At 44.3% G+C, this 21,211-nt stretch overlaps 1 protein-coding gene across 3 annotated transcripts in view; it reads left to right on the forward strand.

The window, feature by feature from the left end:
• CACNA1E (calcium voltage-gated channel subunit alpha1 E) overlaps positions 1–21,211 on the forward strand; it is a 494,249-nt gene that overhangs the window by 351,300 nt on the left and 121,738 nt on the right. For all 3 annotated transcript variants that reach the window (XM_083621522.1, XM_083621521.1, XM_083621523.1), the window contains exons 10-19: positions 4,410–4,525; positions 6,422–6,475; positions 6,951–7,037; positions 10,096–10,305; positions 14,206–14,318; positions 15,573–15,685; positions 16,041–16,172; positions 17,296–17,368; positions 19,169–19,286; positions 20,474–20,541. In XM_083621522.1, the coding sequence (XP_083477648.1) occupies positions 4,410–4,525; positions 6,422–6,475; positions 6,951–7,037; positions 10,096–10,305; positions 14,206–14,318; positions 15,573–15,685; positions 16,041–16,172; positions 17,296–17,368; positions 19,169–19,286; positions 20,474–20,541 (1,084 nt within the window). The remainder of the gene's footprint in view (positions 1–4,409; positions 4,526–6,421; positions 6,476–6,950; positions 7,038–10,095; positions 10,306–14,205; positions 14,319–15,572; positions 15,686–16,040; positions 16,173–17,295; positions 17,369–19,168; positions 19,287–20,473; positions 20,542–21,211) is intronic.

A 21,211-nucleotide genomic window follows, 5' to 3' on the forward strand; every position in this document is an offset into this window, starting at 1 on the left:
TGTGGAGGAGCGGAGACACGAACCCGGTTCACCAGATTACGAGTCTACCGCTCTTACCACTACACCACACTGTACTGTGACAGAGAGTACTCTTTAATACGGGAGGGGGGAAAAATCTGGGCTGCTGTTCTTCAAGGTACTTTCCAATGTAGTGCTGTGTAGAAGCCATGAAGAAGACCAGAAGGTACCCGGAACTCTCTTTCTTCTACAAATACAGGCAGACCACAGGAGTAAGTGCTTTTCAGATGTGTGGTCTGCCCTTCATTTTTGACTAGAAACCATAGTCATTCCCACACTCCTGATGATGAAACTGGAAGTGCAGCAGGGTTTCTGAACTAGAACTGGGCTCGTAAAAAGCAAATTGTGCTCTTGGGGCAATTGCTCACTTTAATCTTCTGATGGGGTTTATCGTTGCAGCCAACGACACGTAACTTTTCTTTATAAATCCGCCAGTGCTACAGACTTGCAAATGGTTTTAACCGGTTGTTTTTACTGATGTTTTTACCTGCCTTGTTTTTATGTTTATTTTAGTTTGTATTTGATTGGCTTTTATTGTATGCTGCTTTTATTTTTTGACATTGCTACCGGCTGTCATAAGTACCATTTGGTGCAAAGACAGGATACAAATTCAACAAACCAATAAATTAAACTTCCTGTGGTGTTTAAACTGTATCTTTATCCCATAAATCCATCTAGGTCCAATTTAAGGTGCACACTGTAGACTTAAAAAAAGGAAATGTCATGTGCAGATGAGACAAATGTATTTTTGGAAACACGTGTACCTAACAGGTATACTAATTAAGTGGGGTTGATGGTAGCTCTCTATCAAGTGTCCATTTCATTGTAAACCATCACGCATGAAGAGACTGTTTATTTTATTTTTTAAAATGCAGTTTCCAAAGAAACATTTCTTATACTTGCAACCTGCCCTTATAGAGGTCTCCCGGTCAACCTCCTTCCCACCCCCATTGAAGAACCCAACCAAGTCTATGCCTGCTTTGCATCAACAGTGCTATGAGACATTGGCCTGAGCTTGTTAGATGCTTAACATGGGTTTGCTTGTCTTTGTGAACTGGCCCTCCTTTCGTGGAGTCAGGTTATGTAGGGATATCGTGGAGTGGACAGTGAGGTGCGGAGGGAGCACACTTCTCCACCAGCAGGCAGCCACAGTCTGCCTGCACGCGTGACCCTGGGGTGCAGGAAAATCCCCCCCCCAGACAAGCCACAGCTGTCGGAACATCGTCCCCTCTGTCTGACCTTTTGCGGTCTCAGCAGTCAGCGGTGTCCTGTCTGTAACCTTTGTCCCTGAGACCTTTTGTCTCCTTCGTCATACACTGTGCAAGGGGAAAATGACGCTGTGGAAACAGGTGCCAAAATAGCTTTGTACCACCCCACGATCTCGGGATGGAAGATGTGTAAAGGTCACAGCCCAAAATGTATTTGCCTGGCTTGCATATTTGTCTCAATAAAAGGAGGCTCCACAGGGCTAGCCAGCAGCTCGCTGCAGCTCACCTGTGCGCAGCTCACATGATGATCAACTCCTGTCTTGGGCCTTCACTTCAAGCTAATTGGAGCTTATTTCAGTGGAAGGGGTCCCAGAGGTGTACAAGCGAAGAGAGAAAGACCGTATGCTCGTTTGGGTCATCAGGGGTTGTTTTCCGTGCTGCTGCTTGCTTCCGCGCTGGAGTGTCCATTTTGCAGATGTGATGGAGAAGAAGACAGCGTGTTGTGTGGGCTCCACAGAGCTTCCTCCTTGCGGGGATTGTGGTTGCCAAGGGAGCCTGGAGTATTACCAGGGGGGCCTGCATTATTCTCCTGCTCCCTCTCCTCTCTTCCTTTCCACCCACCCTTCCACACCTTCAGAAGATTCTGCGACTCTGCAGCATGGCTGCAGCAAAACACATTTCCTTTGAATAATGCATCCACGCCCCCACCCCATCAGCCTGTGTGTGTGTGTGTGTGTGTGTGTAAAAGAGAGAGAGAATGAATCCTTTCTCTGCTGAAAGTCAGTGCGCAGTGAATGTGTGGAATTATAAGCATGTATTGAAGAGACAGGAGAGAGGTTTGGTTCGGACAGCAGGAAGGCAGGAGCCCTGCCCTCTGAATTATGCACAAGGTCTTACTTTATCGTTCATGCTCTTCCGAATCCCTTGGACCGCAAGCCAAGGTTTTCAGCTTTCAAGCGTGGCTTTCGAAACCCTCCTCCTCTCGCCTGCCTTTGCCAAGCTTGCCTGTTAGCGCCACTTCAGCCCTCCCACCTGCGCAACCCACATCATTTAAAGTTGTCCTTGGAAAGCTGCGGTCAGCAAAGGTTGCCGGGAGGGAAGGGATGAGTTAGGAAAACATCCTCCCAGCAAATGAGTAAAATAGCCATAAGTTAAAAGTGGAGGCATTGTCTCTTATTTCATACTGCTCATCTATTCCACCCTCATTTGCGAACTTAAGTCTGCAGGAAGCTGAGAATGAAAGCAGGTGGGGGAGGCAGACAGCAAAGACCCCCAATACCCCTTCCCCACACCCAGAGGACTTGCATTTATTTTATTTTATTTAGTGTATTTTTATTTTTATTTTGTTTAATTTATTGGTTTACAAAAGTATGAGCAGTGTCTCTCTTTTTTCTTTTACAAGTAACATTTTTACAGATCAGTTTCATTTGTTGAGACATTAGTGTTACATTAGGAAGAAAATGGGGAAAGAGGAGGAGGGTGGAAAGGCAAGTGGGAGTGGGGTCAGGCAGCAATGTTTCTATTTTACTTAGTATATGTGGGGTTTTGTGTCAGCGTCGCTTGTGCAGGTTCTCTTTGCTATTCGCTTGCGTTCCTTTGGTGTTGAGAGAGGTTGGGGTTGGCCAGGGTGTGGTTGTTCGTTTGTGATTGCCTGTGGTGATCTTTGTTTTCATGTGTGAGTGGGGTGGATAGATGTTTTGGCTCAGGTTAGCCATATTGATTCGTATGCTGTTGGCGGATTCTTGTCATTGTCTTGTTGGGCTGTGTATGTGATAAAGGGGAACTATACCGGGGTGAAGGCGTCTTCTTCTATTTGTCCCCATGTAAGCTTCAGTTTATTGGTTAATTTTTCTAGTAGGGCTGTTTCCCATACTATTTGGTACCATTGGTCCATTCTTACTCCTGACAGGTCTCTCCAGTGTTTGATTATGATTATTTGCACTCGCGTGTGGTGGGTTTTGAGCGGGGAGGAGCTTTGAGCGAGTGATTCTTTGGCTTGATTTGTTAACACTGAGCCGTGGTAGGGACCAGTTGGTTTCAGGGGGTGCCAACAGCCTGCTGCAGGCTTCCTCTTAGTCCAGTTTGTACAAACACACATAAACAAGCTTGGAGAGCGGGGCAAAGGTCCTTCTTTCACCTCAGCTCAATCCACTGCAGTATAGAGGTTAGAGGAGATTAGATTAGGACCAGGGAGACCTGGCGAAAAATTGGAAAACAGACAAAGTACCAGAATTACTAGAATGGAGAGCCTAAATTTGCGAATTTGCAGAAATGGCAAAGTTAACAGCATCAACTAGAAGTTGACCTAATCAAAAAAAATATAAAGAGTGGGAATGCATAAAGGTCTACATGAAAAGAGTTGGTTTTGGAGCTTGAAAAATTAATATGCAATAGCTTAAAGGGCACAAGGAGATAGGATAATATCGTAACAAAGATGGAACAACAAATATAAACAGCAGGTAATGCAGCAACAAAAAAAATAACAGTATGTATGTATGGGTGGAGGGAAGCAATGGGTCTTGGGGAGGGAGATGAGGGCACTAACTGAAAAATTGTTAAAGATATATATAGGATTTAAGAGATTGAGAATAAGGAATTAAAACAAGGAAACAAACATTCAGGAATATTAAAATAATGGAATCTGAGAAGAGATTAGTCTAAATGAAAATATGAAACTCAAGGTTTTACCATTTATTATTTTATTTTGGGTGTAAAGTCTTTTGTTGTAAAGATTGTTACACTAAATGAATAAAAGAATAAAACGCAAAAAATAAAATAAAATAGGACCAGGGAGACCCTGGTTCAAATACCTGGCTATGAAACCCAGTGGGTAATCTTGAACCAGTCTGCCAAACCTGCTGTGTTGTGAAAATAACAGGGAGGAGGAATCATGTATCCCGCCTTTTGCTCCTTGGAGGCAAAGGTGGGCTGGGAATCTAGTAATGAATAAATAAATACAAACCCCTGGCAATCGCTTTCAGCTGACCTGCTCCGAGCTCATTGCTTCTCTCTCTCCAGATTCACCTGTATGGGTTTTCTCCTTGCTTCCCCCATCGCAAACTAAGACAGCCTTCTTCCCACCCCTCCATGCCATGGCTGTGTCATGAAGTATACAACTCAGTGCTGTAGCGCTGCAGAAAGTCTTTTTCTAACAGGATCTTGGCCTCCTTCCTGCCTCTACAGGGAATTTGCCAAAGAGAGAGAGCGAGTGGAAAATCGCCGGGCCTTCATGAAACTGAGGAGGCAGCAGCAGATTGAACGGGAGCTGAACGGCTACCGGGCTTGGATAGATAAAGCAGGTAAAGTAGGTCTGGGGTCAGGGCAGGATGCGGGTCCAATCCAGCTGCCAGCTTGGAACAACAGCAAACCGTCAGGAGAGAGCCAGAGCTGCCGACGACTGAAAACCTGTGTACACGCCCCTTGCCCCTCTGCGCCCTGAAACTGCCTTCTTTCAGTGCACAGTTCACATGCGCTAGGACTTGTAGTGCAAAACCATTCTGGGAAATTTAAGTCCTCTTAATGGGGACGTGGGTGGCGCTGTGGGTTAAACCACAGAGCCTAGGGCTTGCCGATCAGAAGGTTGGCGGTTCGAATCCCCGCGACGGGGTGAGCTCCCGTTGCTCGGTCCCTGCTCCTGCCAACCTAGCAGTTTGAAAGCACGTCAAAGTGCAAGTAGATAAATACCTTCTCTGGCGGGAAGGTAAATGGCGTTTCCGTGCGCTGCTCTGGTTCGCCAGAAGCAGCTTAGTCATGCTGGCCACATGACCCGGAAGCTGTACGCCAGCTCTCTCGGCCAATAAAGCGAGATGAGCACCGCAACCCCAGAGTAGTCTGCGACTGGCCCTAATGGTCAGGGGTCCCTTTACCTTTACCTTTAAGTCCTCTTAGCAATATTACAGTATTGCATTCTCTTTTTTTAAAAAAAGTTTTTATTATTAAAATAATTCAGCATTAACACACACTTATTGCGAATATACAAGCATACGTTTCATACAATCCTTAAAAATATTTAAACATACCTACACTCAATCCCACAGATAATTCCTTTCCCCATCACCATCCACCATCCACCACCCCTCACCCCACCTTTGAGTTAGACTTCCAATCTACTCAATTGCATTCTCATTAGTCTGGAATCAAAGTATTAGCTTAGTAGTTCAAATTAAAATGTGAAGTTAATTCAGAGCTCCATCCTATCACTGTTCCTCCACCCCACTGCCCCTTAGGATTTCTAGATCACAATGCTGCTGAAGTCATAGCTGACAGAATTGCCCCTTGTTTGCAACTCTCAGTGGCGCAGGAGTCTTTCCAGGGTCTAGGTTTGGTAACCCATACTGACTGCTCCCTAGTCCTGAGACTGTTCCACCTGACTTTCCCTCAGGTTCCTGCATCCCTTCCCCTTCCGTGTCTCTTCCCTTCAATTAACCTGCCTCCAGGTTACCTGTCCCTTAGGTTTCCCATCTTCCCGTGCCTCCTTCAGTCAGTTTCCTTGGCCTGCTCTGCACAGCAGCTCCTAGTGCCTGTTGTGTCAACGATCCTTTCTCACCTAAACTTCTACGGTGAATACTTTGTTGCTGAGAAGTTGGAATGTTTGTGGACATTCCATAGATTCGCACTAGCTCATTCAACAAATGTCAGAGGCTTCACTGCCAGAAATGCAAAACCATGTTGGTTGCCATTGAACTTTTGTAGTGTATGGAATGCGGTTATATTGCAAGCCATAGACATATACTGGGTACAGTTTGGAACATCGTGATAAAACTCTTCCATTTTCAGTCACATTCCGTGAGTTTCTTGAAGTTTTGTTGTTTGAGGGTGGCTTTTTTAGTTTGTTGGCTGAGTGCTCCCTAACTGTACGCCTCTTGCGTAGGAGTGCACACCTGGCTTTTTTCCCCTATGTTGCTCAAATATGCTGTGCCATTTTTAAAACTATATCTTCAGCTTAAAAGACATTTGGAATTCACATAAAACCTACATAGCATGCTCTTTTTTAATAAAATAAAATAAAAACGCAAGTGAACAAGATTCTTTTTCTCCCCACAAGGTAGAATAGATGTGGACAAATGGTCCTACCACTGCCATTATGTGATTAGTCTCATATCGCCAAATAATATTGTCCCTTTTGTTTTGCTGATTAGATAGTTGACAAATATATTCCTAAACTTTTTTTATTATCTTTTTGCATCTTTACATAGAGGAAGTCATGCTTGCTGAAGAGAACAAAAATTCTGGCACATCGGCATTAGAAGGTAAGGGGGGGGGGACGCACCCTGAAATTCAATATCCATGGGGAGATGTAGAATGCTTCTTCCACCTGCTGCTTTTTCCACTAGGCTAGTTTCCCCACATACAGGTGGTGCTGTGGGTTAAACCACAGAGCCTAGGACTTGCTGATCAGAAGGTCAGTGGTTCGAATCCCTGCGACGGGGTGAGCTCCCGTTGCTCGGTCCCTGCTCCTGCCCACCTAGCAGTTCGAAAGCATGTCAAAGTGCAAGTAGATAAATAGGTACCGCTCCAGCGGGAAGGTAAATGGCAGTTCCGTGCGCTGCTCTGGTTCGCCAGAAGCGGCTTTGTCATGCTGGCCACGTGACCCATGACATCTGTGAGACGTTTCTCATTTTTGCCCTTTGTTCTTGGATGTGTCTTGTTTATGGTGTTTCTTATAATAGCATATTAACATGATGATTTTTTATTTTTATTTTGCCTTTCCTCCACCCTTCCTAGTTCTCAGGAGGGCAACCATTAAAAGGAATCGGACAGAAGTCATGAATCGTGACTCCAGCGATGAGCGTGTGGATATCTCCTCTGTCGGTAAGATTCAGACAGTTGATGCCTGTCCTGGGGGCTCTTGCTCCAAACCCAGGTCTTCATTTATCTAAAGATGAATGGTCAGAGGCCGCTTTTGTGCCTCTGACCAGTGGTGAACGATAATACTTCGCCAAAAAGCGTGAAACTGCAACCCCGAAATGAAATCAGAAGAAGCATACTCGGAGTCAAGTGTGAATTTCATGCTCTTTACTCAACTCATAGTAGCAATGAATGAAACTTTACCCAAAACTTCTAGCTATATATACATTATTTACACAATAGGCCTCGCATGATTGGCTAATTCCAGGCTGCTCCTGTAGGCCAATCAGGTTGCGGATTCACTTCCTCCAGAAGCCTGATTGGCTGCTCCTGCAGACCAATCAGGCTACTGATTCATTTCATCCAGGAGCCTGATTGGCTGCTCCTGCAGGCCAATCAGGTCACTGTTTCACTTCCACCTGGAGCTGGATTGGGTGGCTCCTGCCGACCAATCAGACTGCTGCATTTTGGATCCTATTGTTCTAGGATTCAGCTCAGTACATAACAAGCAGGGATGGAAGTTTAGGGTCCAAGATCACAGTTTAGGGACATGATCCAGCCGGGCAAATGCACTTGAAGGCGTGGGCAGGTGAGAGGCGTGGCCTGTAGAGGGTGTGTGGCCTGGACAGCATTCCAAAGGGGATATTCGTACGCAACTCTTAGAGGTTCAAAAGTTCCATTCTCTTTTGCATGTGGACTCACCCTAGAAAGAAGCGTCGGCACAGGATCATCCAGGATTTTGTGACTCCTTCAAGTGAGAAGCAGAACATCTCATTTTCATTCTGTTATCTTGGGTCTGGCAGGAGGACATGCCTTCGTTCTGGAAGAGAGGCACAGAATGAGGGAATAATTGCAAACTCTTGATTGAAATAAGTTAACCGCGCCACGCTTTCCAGTAGCTGCCCCCGACTTGATTAACACAGAGAACAAACAATTTCTCTTGCAGTTTTGGGAAGGGTGCGTTACGGGCCTGATGCAGTAGATTTTCAACATTGGATTTTTATTTTTTTTTAACTATTTTTGTTAGGCAGCTCTCAGCATGGGTATCGCTGCAGAGTATAATAAAGTAGGTGTTTTTCTCCCAATATCTGGCGTACCAGAAAAGGACTCAGATTCTGCATTGACTTGATAATTGGCACTAGTATTCCTTTGGGTTCTTTAGCCTGAAAGTTTGCAGTGTGATTTATTCTTCCCTCTTTGGAATACTGTGTGTGTAAACATGTGACGGAGATACTATCTCTGTTTTGTAATAAATACATGGTTTTGGCGATTAGCTGCATCCTTCTGGGAATGAGAACAATATTGTCTGAAGTGCTGTTTAATGCTTTAAAAACTATCAGCTTATTCACAGACACACTTGAGCTTTCAGGATGAGTTTCAGACTAGTAATTACTCTTTTAAAAAAACCACAGGAAATGATTGTATGCATATAGGGAAAGGTCTCACAAAGCTCAAGTTGGCCAGACTGCTGGAGATGGTATTTAGGGGTCAATATGAGCTCAGGTAGCTTGCTGAAATTCATGGCTCCTATGGGCTCAAACAAATGTTAAACCCTAAAGCACTGAATGAGGAGAAGCTGGATTCTAAAAAAATCATAATTTTGTCCTCATTCATTGATATATGCACACACCAAAAGGAGGAAGCACCCTGTTCTCTTCTGTCCAAGACAGGGCTATCATACAGCCAGATCTAAATTTTGCCCAAGCTTGTCTATAGCAAGTGAGCAGGGAAGGAACAGGATCTGACAACCTTCATTTAGCTGTGGCTTGAAGCTTCCTGTGCCTGACTTCATATAAATCAGATCAGAAGAATCTTTATTTGCATCAGCCACTAGCCATAACAATAAAATAAAATAAAATAAAATGTACCGAAGATAGAGTTAAAAACTTAACTATACAAAGTACATTTTGGAGGTTTACATCCAATAGTAGATCTTATTCTAATTGCCCCCACTTGCAGCCTTGCAGTTTTTGCTGTCACCTGATCATCTTGATCTGCTAAAAGAAAGGACACAATAGGGATGGTTGAGTCAGCCGACATGGACAATAGTAGAAGGGTAATAACCTCACTTGGGGACGTGGATGGTCGACAGTTCAAATCCCCGCGATGGGGTGAGCTCCTGTTGCTCGGTCCCTGCTCCTGCCAACCTAGCAGTTTGAAAGCACATCAAAGTGCAAGTAGATAAATAGGTACCACTCTGGCGGGAAGGTAAACGACGTTTCCGTGCGCTGCTCTGGTTTGCCAGAAGCGGCTTAGTCATGCTGGCCACATGACCCGGAAGCTGTACACTGGCTCCCTTGGCCAATAAAGCGAGATGAGTGCCGCAACCCCAGAGTTGGCCACGACTGGACCTAATGGTCAGGGGTCCCTTTACATTTTAATAACCTCACTCCTCAAATCTTTATAAAAAGTGCAAGTCACATCAGCCACTGACTCAGTACTGCCATCTCCACATGGACATAACCGTTTTTTCTGGTGGAGGTTTATGAAATTGACCCTCAACTACAGCCGAAGACAGTATATTCCATTTTTGAAAGTGAAAGCGCATCTGTATTTTGGAATGGTTAAATTTTGCAAATAGGGTGCCAAAGTGTCAAAATGACTAGGTGGAAAATAGTCATACCATGGACAAAATTTCCTTAGCGTCGCCAAATTATTCTGTCGCTCGATATCGTATAGGTGCTGTCTAATTAAATTGTTTGCTTTACTGAAGCCCAGTGTCAATAACTGTTGTGGTGATGAACTGGAAGCTTTCAGTTGACAATTTTAGTCCAATTTTAGACATCATGTATGACGTCAGGTGCAGGAACAGTGGGCACGGTTTGCCCAAAAAGTCCTGGAGAGCCAACCTCCAATGACTGGCAGGCCTGAATAGGCCCAACCCTGGCCTATAGCTTCACAGTACTTCCTTGCATGCATAAAGCACTGAGACAGCAAGGAGTTTGTCTTTACTTTTGTGAAATGTCCTTGCACCATTTATCTCTATTGACATCTCCCGTCTTTCTTTTCCATCCCGTTGCAGGCACCCCCCTCGCTCGGGCCAGCATCAAGAGCGCCAAACTGGATGGCGCCTCGTATTTCCGTCACAAGGAGCGCCTCCTGCGCATCTCTGTCCGCCACATGGTGAAATCCCAGGTGTTCTATTGGCTCGTCTTGAGTATCGTGGCCCTCAACACGGCCTGTGTGGCCATCGTCCATCACAGCCAACCTCCTTGGCTCACGCACCTCCTCTGTAAGTGACGGGGTTCTGTGTCATTGATGCGCCGCTAATGCAGCAGCACAGAAAGTGGAAGAACAAACCCTTCCCCAGAGCCAAATGCATGTGCAAGCAAGGGCATGTTTCTTCCAGAAAAATTCAGGCACAGGGCCAGTGTGATGTAGTGGTTAAGAGCGGTAGACTCGTAATCTGGTGAACTGGGTTCGCTTCCCCGCTCCTCCACATGCAGCTGCTGGGTGACCTTGGGCTAATCACACTTCTCTGAAATCTCTCAGCCCCACTCACCTCACAGGGTGTTTGTTGTGGGGGAAGAAGGGAAAGGAGATTGTTAGCCACTTTGAGACTCCTTAGGGTAGTGATAAAGCAGGATATCAAATCCAAACTACTCCTCCTCCTCCTCCTCCTCCTCCTCCTCCTCCTCCTCCTCTTCTTCTTCTTCTTCTTCTTCTTCTTCTTCTTCTTCTTCTTCTTCCCTTCTTGGTTCTATCTCTTCAAGGAACTGGCAGCTCCCAACCAGTCTTTGCAGCTTGTGGTGCCTGATACTGTTCCAACACAGGTTTCATTCAGAAATATACCCCAGTGAAGTTGAGTTGTTCAAATAAAATGGCACAAGGCAGGATGAAAGTCTCCTTTCTAGCCGCACTTTTAATAGTTAGCATGAACCGCAGCGGTGAGTGTCAAAGAGCACTGGCTGCTTTCAGAGATTTTTTTGACATGATGCAAATGTATTCACATTGTTGTCTGGCACGTTCATTCCTTTACCTGCTCCTTCTGTGCATCATGTTTTCTTCTTTCCCCTCATTGCCCTCAACCGCATTTACGCTCGCTGCTATTAATCTGAGTGGCTTTGTGGATGATGTCACGATGCTTCTTCTGGTGTGGTGGACGCATCATGGATGTCTCAAAACCAAAACATGTGGGCCAGCATGGTGCCCAGAGGAAGCAGCAACCAGGAGAACGAAGGGATGCTGAAAAGCACTGAGACAATGTGAATGCTTGGCAAAGTTAATTTGTTTTCTTCTTTTGGTTAGTTTGGCAACACGGAATGCGATCCTTTCCGAGCTAGTATTCGAAACTGGCGAATATTCAGCACAAATCTGCTCACTAATGAAAGAGTATTAGACTCTTTATATTTTCTGAGAATCCTCTGGAAAAATAATCTCTCAAAGGACCTGTTGATGGCATTCTACCATTGTACTGTTGAGAGTGTATTAACTTATGGTCTGTGTGTGTGGTTTGGGAGCTGCACGGGGAAAAACAATGTTGTCCAGGGTTGTAAAGACTGCGGAGAGAATAATTGGGTGCACTCTTCCCACCTTGGATCAAATCTATGCTTCCAGGTGCCATAAGAAAGCTGCAGAGATAGTGCAGGATAGTGCACACCCCGGAAATGATCTCTTTCAGCTTCTGCCTTCTGGAAGAAGGTACAGGGTTATAAAGACTAGGACTAGCCGCCTGAGAAACAGTTTTTATCGAAATGCGGTTTTGGTTTTAAACGCAGTGTAAGGTAGTCTCTGTGGGAGTATATTGTATTTAATTATGGGGTATCAGAGTTTTTAGGGGGTTAACCAGGCTGGGATAGCAGGATTGTTGATTTTTGAATGTCTGATGTAGTGTTTTTTTTCAATTTTGTTGTTCTGTATGGGACAATGACAATAGAGATTATCGTATTGACTTGAGCCCTATGCACACAATATATTTTATGCAGGTCAGCAGCCACTCCACTGTGCCTCTCACTTGCAAGATCTTCTCTGTGGTGTTCCAGTTTTGCCCACATTAGACAGAAATAGGTGTGCCGTTGTCGTTTTATTTATAATTGTTCTCATGCACAAAGGGCAGCAGTGACAGTACGCAGAAACAAAAATCTCAAAGTCTACAAATGAAATACAAAATATAATAGGTAAAAGGTAAAGGACCCATGGACGGTTAAGTCCAATCAAAGGTGACTATGGGGTAGTGGCGCTCAACTTGCTTTCAGGCCGAGGGAGCCGGTGTTTGTCCACAGACAGCTTTCCAGGTCATGTGGCCAGCATGGCTAAACCGCTTCTGGCACAATGGAGCACTGTGACAGAAACCAGAGCGCATGGAAATGCCGTTTACCTTCCCACTGCAGTGGTACCTATTTATCTACTTTCACTGGCGTGCTTTCGAACTGCTAGGTTGGCAGGAGCTGGGACAGAGCAACAGGAGCTCACCCTGTTGCAGGGATTTGAACCGCCGACCTTCCGATTCGCAAGCCCAAGAGGTTCAGTGGTTAGACCACAGTGCCACCCACTCCTACAAAATACAGTATATGACCACAGAACTGTTATGGAGGGGGTTCAAATGATACAGCATCTGTCACATAAATATCTTGTCTAAATCTTACTTTATGGTTCTAAGTGTACTCTAATCAATTGTCTAAGACATCACCCTGACATACCCTTCTTGCCACTTCTGGAAATGCCTCCTATTCTCTATTATCCATTGTGCATCAAATAAAGTCCCACCATACACCACTAAAATCCTGTGGGTGTGCTTTTCATTGTATCAAACCTGAGGATAAAGTGTTTTCTCTCTCTCTGATATTGCTATACGCCATGTGTTTCCACGCCAAATCTTCAAAGACACATTATCCAGGTTTTTCCATTGTCGTGCTATTGTTTTTCTGGCTGCCAACAAAAAAAGCTTCTTCAGAATCTTATGTTCTTATGTTCTTATTAGATCCTATAAATATTGATAAGATTTCCAAACAAGATTCTGTGCGTATGTTGGTGCAAAGAACAAAACATATTTTATAAGGGAAAGGTAGTAAAAATGTTATCTGCTGCCTGAGCGTATCCTGAATCTATATCTTCTCCCAGTCTGGCTGATGGTACGAAATTGGCTATTAATTTCATCACATTTATTTAAACCCCTCCACAGTGAAGCCTGAAACGACAGTAAACTTTCTTCTGTGGTATTATGTAGATGAATGTTTGAAGCTTTTATGTTGTTTTAGTTTTATATCAGTTTCAATTTTAGTGTTATATTTTTGTGTTGTTTGGGGTTTACTTTTCATTTTTTAAAACCCCCAGCAACTGGTAAGCACAATATTGCTGGCCACCATTTTTTAAAAAGCTTATTCTGGGGGGGGGGGGAGTTGTTGGTTCTGAGCCCAGAAGAAAGGACCATTAGTGGTGTGACAACTGTCAGTCTCCCCCAGGCACAAGCACTTCAGCAACCTCTTTAATTGCTACAGGTTTGGCTGGGCTGACCACAACATTGTTTAGAGAGCCCTCACAAAAAGCTGCTGTTGTATAAAATAGCAGGCTGAAGAAACAGCAGAACTGACAAGGAGTTTTCCTGGGGAACTGAAGTCCCCAGACTTTGCTTCCAGCTTTTCGACCAATTCACACCATCAAACTAATCTCTTGAAGAAAGGTCAGGCTAAGGATGGGCCAACCTCAACCTCATGTGGTCTATTTTTATTTTATTTTATGGAGCCTGTGTGGTTCCACCAATGCATTTTAACTGTGGTAAAGAGCTCTCCGCAGAAGGCATGATCTGTGTTCAGTGATCCTGAATGTGCACCATGGTTAGGAAGGAACGTAAGAAGCATCTGGTTGGGTCAAAGGTCCAACATTTTTCTCAAGACTTCCCCAGCAGGTACCAGGTGGTCAACTACAAATTGGTCAGTTGTCTTTCTGCCCCATGCAGGGAAGTTGCCTATTTCTATTCTCACCACCACATTTTCCTTAGAAGCTGCAGCTACAAAGATGGCAACCAAGCCCTGCTCCTGTGGCCTGGTTCATGTTGTGTGCCGGCATGGGGAGAAATTTCTCAGCATGAACCAGCTCTGGGTGGGTTCATCATGCAGTGCTGTGAAGTTTTGTTGCAATAGTGGATGGAGAGAAGCAGAGATCGAATGAACACACCTGAATTTCTTTCTTTCAGACTATGCAGAGTTTATATTTCTGGGCCTCTTCCTCCTAGAGATGTCCTTGAAGATGTACGGGATGGGGCCCCGACTTTATTTCCATTCTTCTTTCAACTGCTTTGACTGTGGGGTAAGCACTGCGCGGATAAGAAGCAGAACACAACAAGTGCGAATGGCAGAGCGGGGTAGAAGATTCTCTGGGGAACTGCGCTGATGTGTAGAAGATCCTGGAAGGGGAGAGGGGGTGGAAACGTGGTGTTACTGTAACACCTCCAAGAGCCAAATTACCATCTTGTCAGTGCAGGAATTGGCGGAGGAATTATAGTCATTTGAAAGAAACAGATTGTTCATTCATATATTCACTTCATGGAGTCCACAAACCTGGCATAAGGAGGGCCTTTCTTCCAGCTCACTTAAAAAAAAAAAATTATTAAACAATTTCAACATAACAATTTATCAATCCAAAAATTCGATTTCATTATTTCTCCCCTTTCCCCCCTCCCTTCCCATCCCTCCCCCCTCTCTCTCCCCCCTCCCCCCGGACTTTCCTCAGTTCTCCTCTCTGGTTTCTTTGCACATATTGTTCTCTGCATATTATAAAATTGTACATATCCTTGCCTTGTCCATCATATATTCAACTAATAAATTTGTGGATGTTTATTCAAAACCTGCCAAGGAGTCCAAGTCATCTTGTTGTCTTTTTAAGTAGTTTGTAAAAAGTTCCCATTCTTCCTTAAAGCCACGATTGTCCTTGTCACACAGTTTATATATCAACTTGGCCAATTCCGCATAGCTCATCAATTTTTCTTGCCACTGTTCTTTCGTTGGGATTTCCTCGTTCTTCCACCCTTGTGCTAACAAGATTCTTGCCGCTGTTGTAGCATACATAAATAGATTTTTTATTTTTCTTGGCAGGTCTTGTCCTACAATCTCTAACAAAAATGCTTCTGGTTTTTTTGCAAATGTCATTTTAAACATTTTTTCAATTCGTTATATATCATTTCCCAATATTTTTTTACTTCTCTACATTCCCACCACATATGATAAAAAGTACCTTCTTTTTCTTTACATTTCCAGCAAATATTTGACCTGGTTTTGTACATTTTTGCTATTTGTACTGGTGTGATATACCATCTGTACATCATCTTCATGTAATTTTCTTTCAAAAGAGAATAATCTGTAAATTTCAGATTTACTCTCCACAATTTTTCCCAGTCCAGCTCACTTTTTAAAGTCTCTTGTCAGGGAGATTTTGCCCTTCTGGGATCGCTGAGAGAGGATAGCTGAGAAGGTGGTTGAGATGTATGTGGATTTGCTCATTTACTTCTTTCCATTCATAGGTGATTCAATTGCTTGTTTCTTCTGTATGTGTTTGATGACTCAGGTCACAGTGGGGAGTATCTTTGAAGTGGTTTGGACGATCTTCAGACCTGGAACCTCTTTTGGGATTAGCGTCTTACGAGCCCTGCGACTCCTAAGGATATTTAAAATCACAAAGTGAGTCAAACAAACGAGCTTGTCCCTGTTTTTTCTAAAATGTCCCCTGAGCAAATGTTACCCCCACTTTTCCTTGTGTCACCCTGTTGTTCCTCCTTGTTCCATCGACAGCCCAGTTTCCCCGTCCCATTTGTAACCTGTACTATTGATAGCATTTAATTCACCTGGCTAAGTAGCTAAACAAAGCTAAATAAAGAAAAATAAATTGGACAACACTGATCAAATAATGGAAACTCCCCTTCTGCCCCCGACACACAGGCATGCACACACCTGCTGGCTAACAAAAGCCAGCTCAAGTTGAAAGAGCATTGCAATGCTTTAGGAAGCATGCTACAGTAACATCTGGATTTTCCAGGTATTGGGCTTCCTTGAGGAATTTGGTGGTCTCACTGATGAGTTCTATGAAGTCTATTATCAGCCTCCTCTTCCTCCTTTTCCTCTTCATTGTAGTCTTTGCCCTGCTTGGGATGCAGCTCTTTGGTGGCAGGTAAGTAGATGGCCAGGCCATGTTTGCTTGTTTTTGAAATGCCGACCAGTATATCAGAATATTTCATAAAGCTGCCTCACTAGCTTTCACCAGATTGTTTATCCATAAAGCTACTTGCTTCTTCTCAAGCACCCTAAGGCAATTGCTTGCTTTATTCCTCCAACTTATAGTGGCCTATTTGTACTCAGTGCTTTTTTTCTGAGGGGACGCAGGGGGGGGGCGCATACCCCTAAACAGTTTGTGAATCTAAGTTTGGCCTCATTGAGGGGCAGTATTTCAATATGAGTAGGAAAACGAGAGTACCCCTAAACATTTTTTTAAAGAACAAACAAACAAACAGAACTGTTTGTACTGATTTCTGGCGAGAATTACATGCCTTGGTTGCATGGGTTCTCTGTGTCTGTAGGTTTTTGCTGCACAGGCATTGAATTAACTCATCGGTGCAGAATTTGCCTTTCCTAAGAAATGTTCCACCTCACTGTTGAAGGGTTTATTGCCTTCACTCCTGTAGAGAAAGACTTAAAAATGTGTAGGCATAGGCAAACTCGGCCCTCCAGATGTTTTGGGATTACAATTCCCATCATCCCTGACCACTGGTCCTGTTAGCTAGGGATCATGGGAGTTGTAGTCCCAAAACACCTGGAGGGCCGAGTTTGCCTATGCCTAGTGTAGGCCATGTATCTGATCCCAGGAAAGCAGTGCTAGATCTGGACAGTGCTATCAGGGACCAGGAGGTGGAACTGAGGTCTTACACAGATCCCTACTGTTCTCTATCGCTCCTGTTGCTGAATCTTGTTCATCTTTTCTACTATTTGCTCTTAACTTTCCCTCCATTGTCTTCTGCCACCTCGTACCACGTGCAAAAAATACATAGAGAATTATATCGAATCTTGAATCTTGGTTGCAGAATAGAGTATACAAAGTAGATAAACATGTGTAGGAGAGTGGGGTGCAGAAATACACACCACTTTCATCATATCTATGTGGAAATTACCAAAATGACAGTAGCAGGAGACGAGATAGAGGGGAGGACAAGGAGGCTGGGTAAATTAATCTGCTGGTGGGCCAGAAGAAGAAGCTTGTTATAGCTTGTTTTTTTTTTTGTTTTTTTACTTCTTTACAGATTTAATTTTATGGATGGGACTCCTTCTGCAAACTTTGACACCTTCCCTGCAGCCATCATGACAGTTTTCCAGGTATAACTCTGGGGGCGTGGAGCCTGCAGCTGAAGAAATGAGCTTAGATGCCTGTGTCCTTTAGTAATGCTTCTTGTTTAAGTAGTCGGCTGTGATTCAGGGCAGGTGATAGGAGAGACACGAGGCTGCCTCTGAAAATGGTAATCAAGTTCTCCTCAGCAATGTGTAGCGCAGCTTGTTGTGGGGAAATGATGTCCCTGTCAAAATATAAAATTTCATGTTTGCTATGTGAGCAAAGGGTTAAGACGCATGGAGTTTCCTGTAAATTCCTAGAGGGCACTTTTGTGAGGCCACATCCTCTGCTTGCCCAGGAAGGAAGGAACATGATCCTTATTAATTCCTCCCACCTGAGAAACACTCTCTTTCTCATCACGCAGCCTTAGGGGTAGGATGCACTGTCTGTGCTCTTCCAAGCACAGGTGCCATCTTTGATCTGAACCATGTGTTTTGTAATCTAGAAGTACAGTGGTACCTCAGGTTACATACGCTTCAGGTTACATACTCTTCAGGTTACAGACTCCGCTAACCCAGAAATAGTGCTTCAGGTTAAGAACTTTGCTTCAGGATGAGAACAGAAATCGTGCTCCGGCGGCGCAGCGTCAGCAGGAGGCCCCATTAGCTAAAGTGGTGCTTCAGGTTAAGAACAGTTTCAGGTTAAGAACGAACCTCTAGAACGAATTAAGTACTTAACCTGAAGTACCACTGTATATTTTGCCTGACTTGTTTCACTGCCGTTTTAAGTTGAGGCTGCAGCTTTATGTAAGCAAACAATATTTTTATGTCCTTGCATTAAGGACTTTGATGTTGTTATTTTTGCAGAGGGATAAATAAATGGGAAGGTTCTATTTGCCAGAGGCAACCTGGATAATTACAGAAAGCTACAGAAAGTTTTCTCCCAAGTTTCCATGTTAATGTTGCAAAGGATGGTATATTTTTAACTCTGCCAAACTAGATGCTAATTTTACTCAAGTGTGTAAGTGGAAGGATAATTGATAAATAATATATACCATCCTGCCTCTCAAAGCCATCCCAACACTTAGATCATGTCCTAACATCATTAAATGATGCATTTCCCAGTCCCTACGAGGCAACCACATAGGGATGCGGGTGGCGCTGTGGGTTAAACCACAGAGCCTAGGACTTGCCGATCAGAAGGTTGGCGGTTCGAATCCCCGCGACGGGGTGAGCTCCCGTTGCTCAGTCCCAGCTCCTGCCAACCTAGCAGTTTGAAAGCACATCAAAGTGCAAGTAGATAAATAGGTACCGCTCCGGTGGGAAGGTAAACGGTGTTTCCGTGCGCTGCTCTGGTTCGCCAGAAGCGGCTTAGTCATGCTGGCCACATGACCCGGAAGCTGTACACCGGCTCCCTCGGCCAATAAAGCGAGATGAGCGCCGCAACCCCAGAGTCGTCCGCGACTGGACCTAACGGTCAGGGGTCCCTTTACTTTACTTTTTATTCTTTTATTGGGCTTTTCTTTGCCCCCACTTCCAACCTGTCTTTTCTAAATAAGGCAGTAAGACAGCAAGGCCTCTGAGGAAGGGCTGTACCCCTTTTGTACAGTTCTTACTATTCTTTTGCCTTATTGTTATATAAGAAAGGCAGAATTTGGGGCCAAGGAAAAATGGATGGTTGGTTAGAAGACGGAAGGAAAAGGTGCCTTCCTTCTTTATTTCTTTCCTTCCTCTCTTTTTTTCTTTGTGTCATTTGTTTCAGTGACTTAGTAGGCTCTCCATAATTGAAACATCCTCTTCTGAAGTGTAAAATAAGGACGTTGTTATAACAGCTGCTTGTTTGTTTAGATTTTGACAGGGGAAGACTGGAATGAAGTGATGTACAATGGAATTCGCTCCCAAGGTGGCGTCAGCTCAGGAATGTGGTCGTCCATCTACTTCATCATCCTCACGCTATTTGGAAACTGTATCCTTCCTATTGCTCTGCCTTGATGGTGGTTCTGATGTGATATTTTGTAAATTTCAGCACCATGGAGAGAAGTAGCCTGAGAACACTTCTGTCAATGTTGCTGCGTTTTCTTGGATTTTTAGAGTCAAAGAGGAACTGCATTACCAATCTCTACACCAGGGGTCAGCAACCTTTTTCAGCAGGGGGCCGGTCCACCGTCCCTCAGACCATGTGGTGGGCTGGACTATATTTGGGGGGGGGGGGAATGAATGAATTCCTATGCCCCACAAATAACCCAAAGATGCATTTTAAATAAAAGCACACATTCTACTCATGTAAAAACACACTGATTCCCAGACCGTCCATGGGCCGGATCGAGAAGGCAATTGGGCTGGATCCAGTCCCCGGGCCTTAGATTGCCTACCCATGTTCTACACCATGGTTTGTTTGTACCAAAGTGCTGCCATGGTCGACTGCAAAACCGGAGGGGATGGGAGGAAGAGTTGCAATTTCTCCCCAGGCAATTTTTCTAATCCAAATATTTTATCTCTCACTAGGAGAGAAAAAAAATTCCACTGTAAAAGTAGCAGGAGAGGCCCAATTTAAAAAATAAGAATACTTGGAGGGGGAGCGTTATGTATTCCCCACCCTCATCCATCTCCCTTGATCCAGAAGTTGAATTTCAGTTTTTAAAAGCTCTGTGGCGACTGATAATGCATCTCCTGGCATCTTGTCTAGTTTGAATTTTATCTTGACTTGCTGTTTGGCCCAAATGACTGTCCTTTTAGTCATAAGCAGCCCATCCCCTTTCCTCTGCCATATTCCTGAGTCTAGGCACCAGGAGACACTTGTAGAAGTGGTCCTGTGTTTGAAATCATAGCCCTTGGGTAGGTGAGGCTGTTATCATTTTTCTGTGGCTGGCAGGATCCCATGCCAAACTGACGATATTTGAAGGAAAGATATAAAAGGAAGATCACATGGGATATAACCACATCATTTTGCTAAGTTTCTAGACTGGTATAGTGAAGACACAGAAAACTCCCCTATGATCATGTGAGAGTCCATCTTTCAACCTGTCCTGGTGCACTATAGGCCCCTAATATGGGGGGGGGTGTGCCATTATGCTCTTCCACAAGGCAGGAATGTCTGCATGATGTCCATCCAGCTGGTCTAATCGGATGCTTCATTCACCTCAACTCTTTTAGATACCCTGCTTAATGTTTTCTTGGCCATTGCTGTGGATAACCTAGCTAATGCGCAGGAGCTGACAAAGGTAAATCTAGACTTCTTTGGAAATAGCCACTTTAGCTCCGTCCAGATTGCAGTATGTTCTTAGCGACGCGGATATAATTTTGATGGGATACGATTTGAGCCCCAGAGCAAAACCACAGAAGATACTGAATGGCAAGTCCTCTGCTCTGGAATATGTGAGATTGTTTTTAAAAATACAGACCATTGGTCCATCTAGCCCAGCGTTGCCTATATTGACTGGCAGCGAGTATTAAAAATGATAATAGAGTACCACTGAAAACAACCCAATTAAAAAAGAGAATAAAGATTTAAAAGAGAATAAAGCAGCAAAGATCTCTGTAAGCAGCACAGAGCAAACAAGCAGTTAAAAGCATCCCTAAAGCTCCAAGGGAACGGTGCCCTCACGGAGGAGGCCCTGTTCCTAGTTGCAGCCTGAAGTATTTTCTCATTGCCTTGTATTCCTAGTACCTATTATTTTCCCTCACTGATTAAATTTCTGTGAGATGTGTCTGGCCAGTCCTTTCTGCAACCACGGCAAAAGCAACTGACATGCCTGGTTGAGTTTTGTTTTTGATCTCTCAACCTTTCCCTGAGACAGGAGGGCTTGTGGGGCTTGTGCAGGAGAATTTGCCAAGGGATCGTTTCCTTTCAGGGCCAAACCGGGCACAACACCATTCATGAAATGACCATTT

This window comes from Podarcis filfolensis, assembly GCF_964270895.1.
Source record: "Podarcis filfolensis genome assembly, chromosome: 6".
In the NCBI taxonomy this organism is placed as follows: domain Eukaryota; kingdom Metazoa; phylum Chordata; class Lepidosauria; order Squamata; family Lacertidae; genus Podarcis; species Podarcis filfolensis.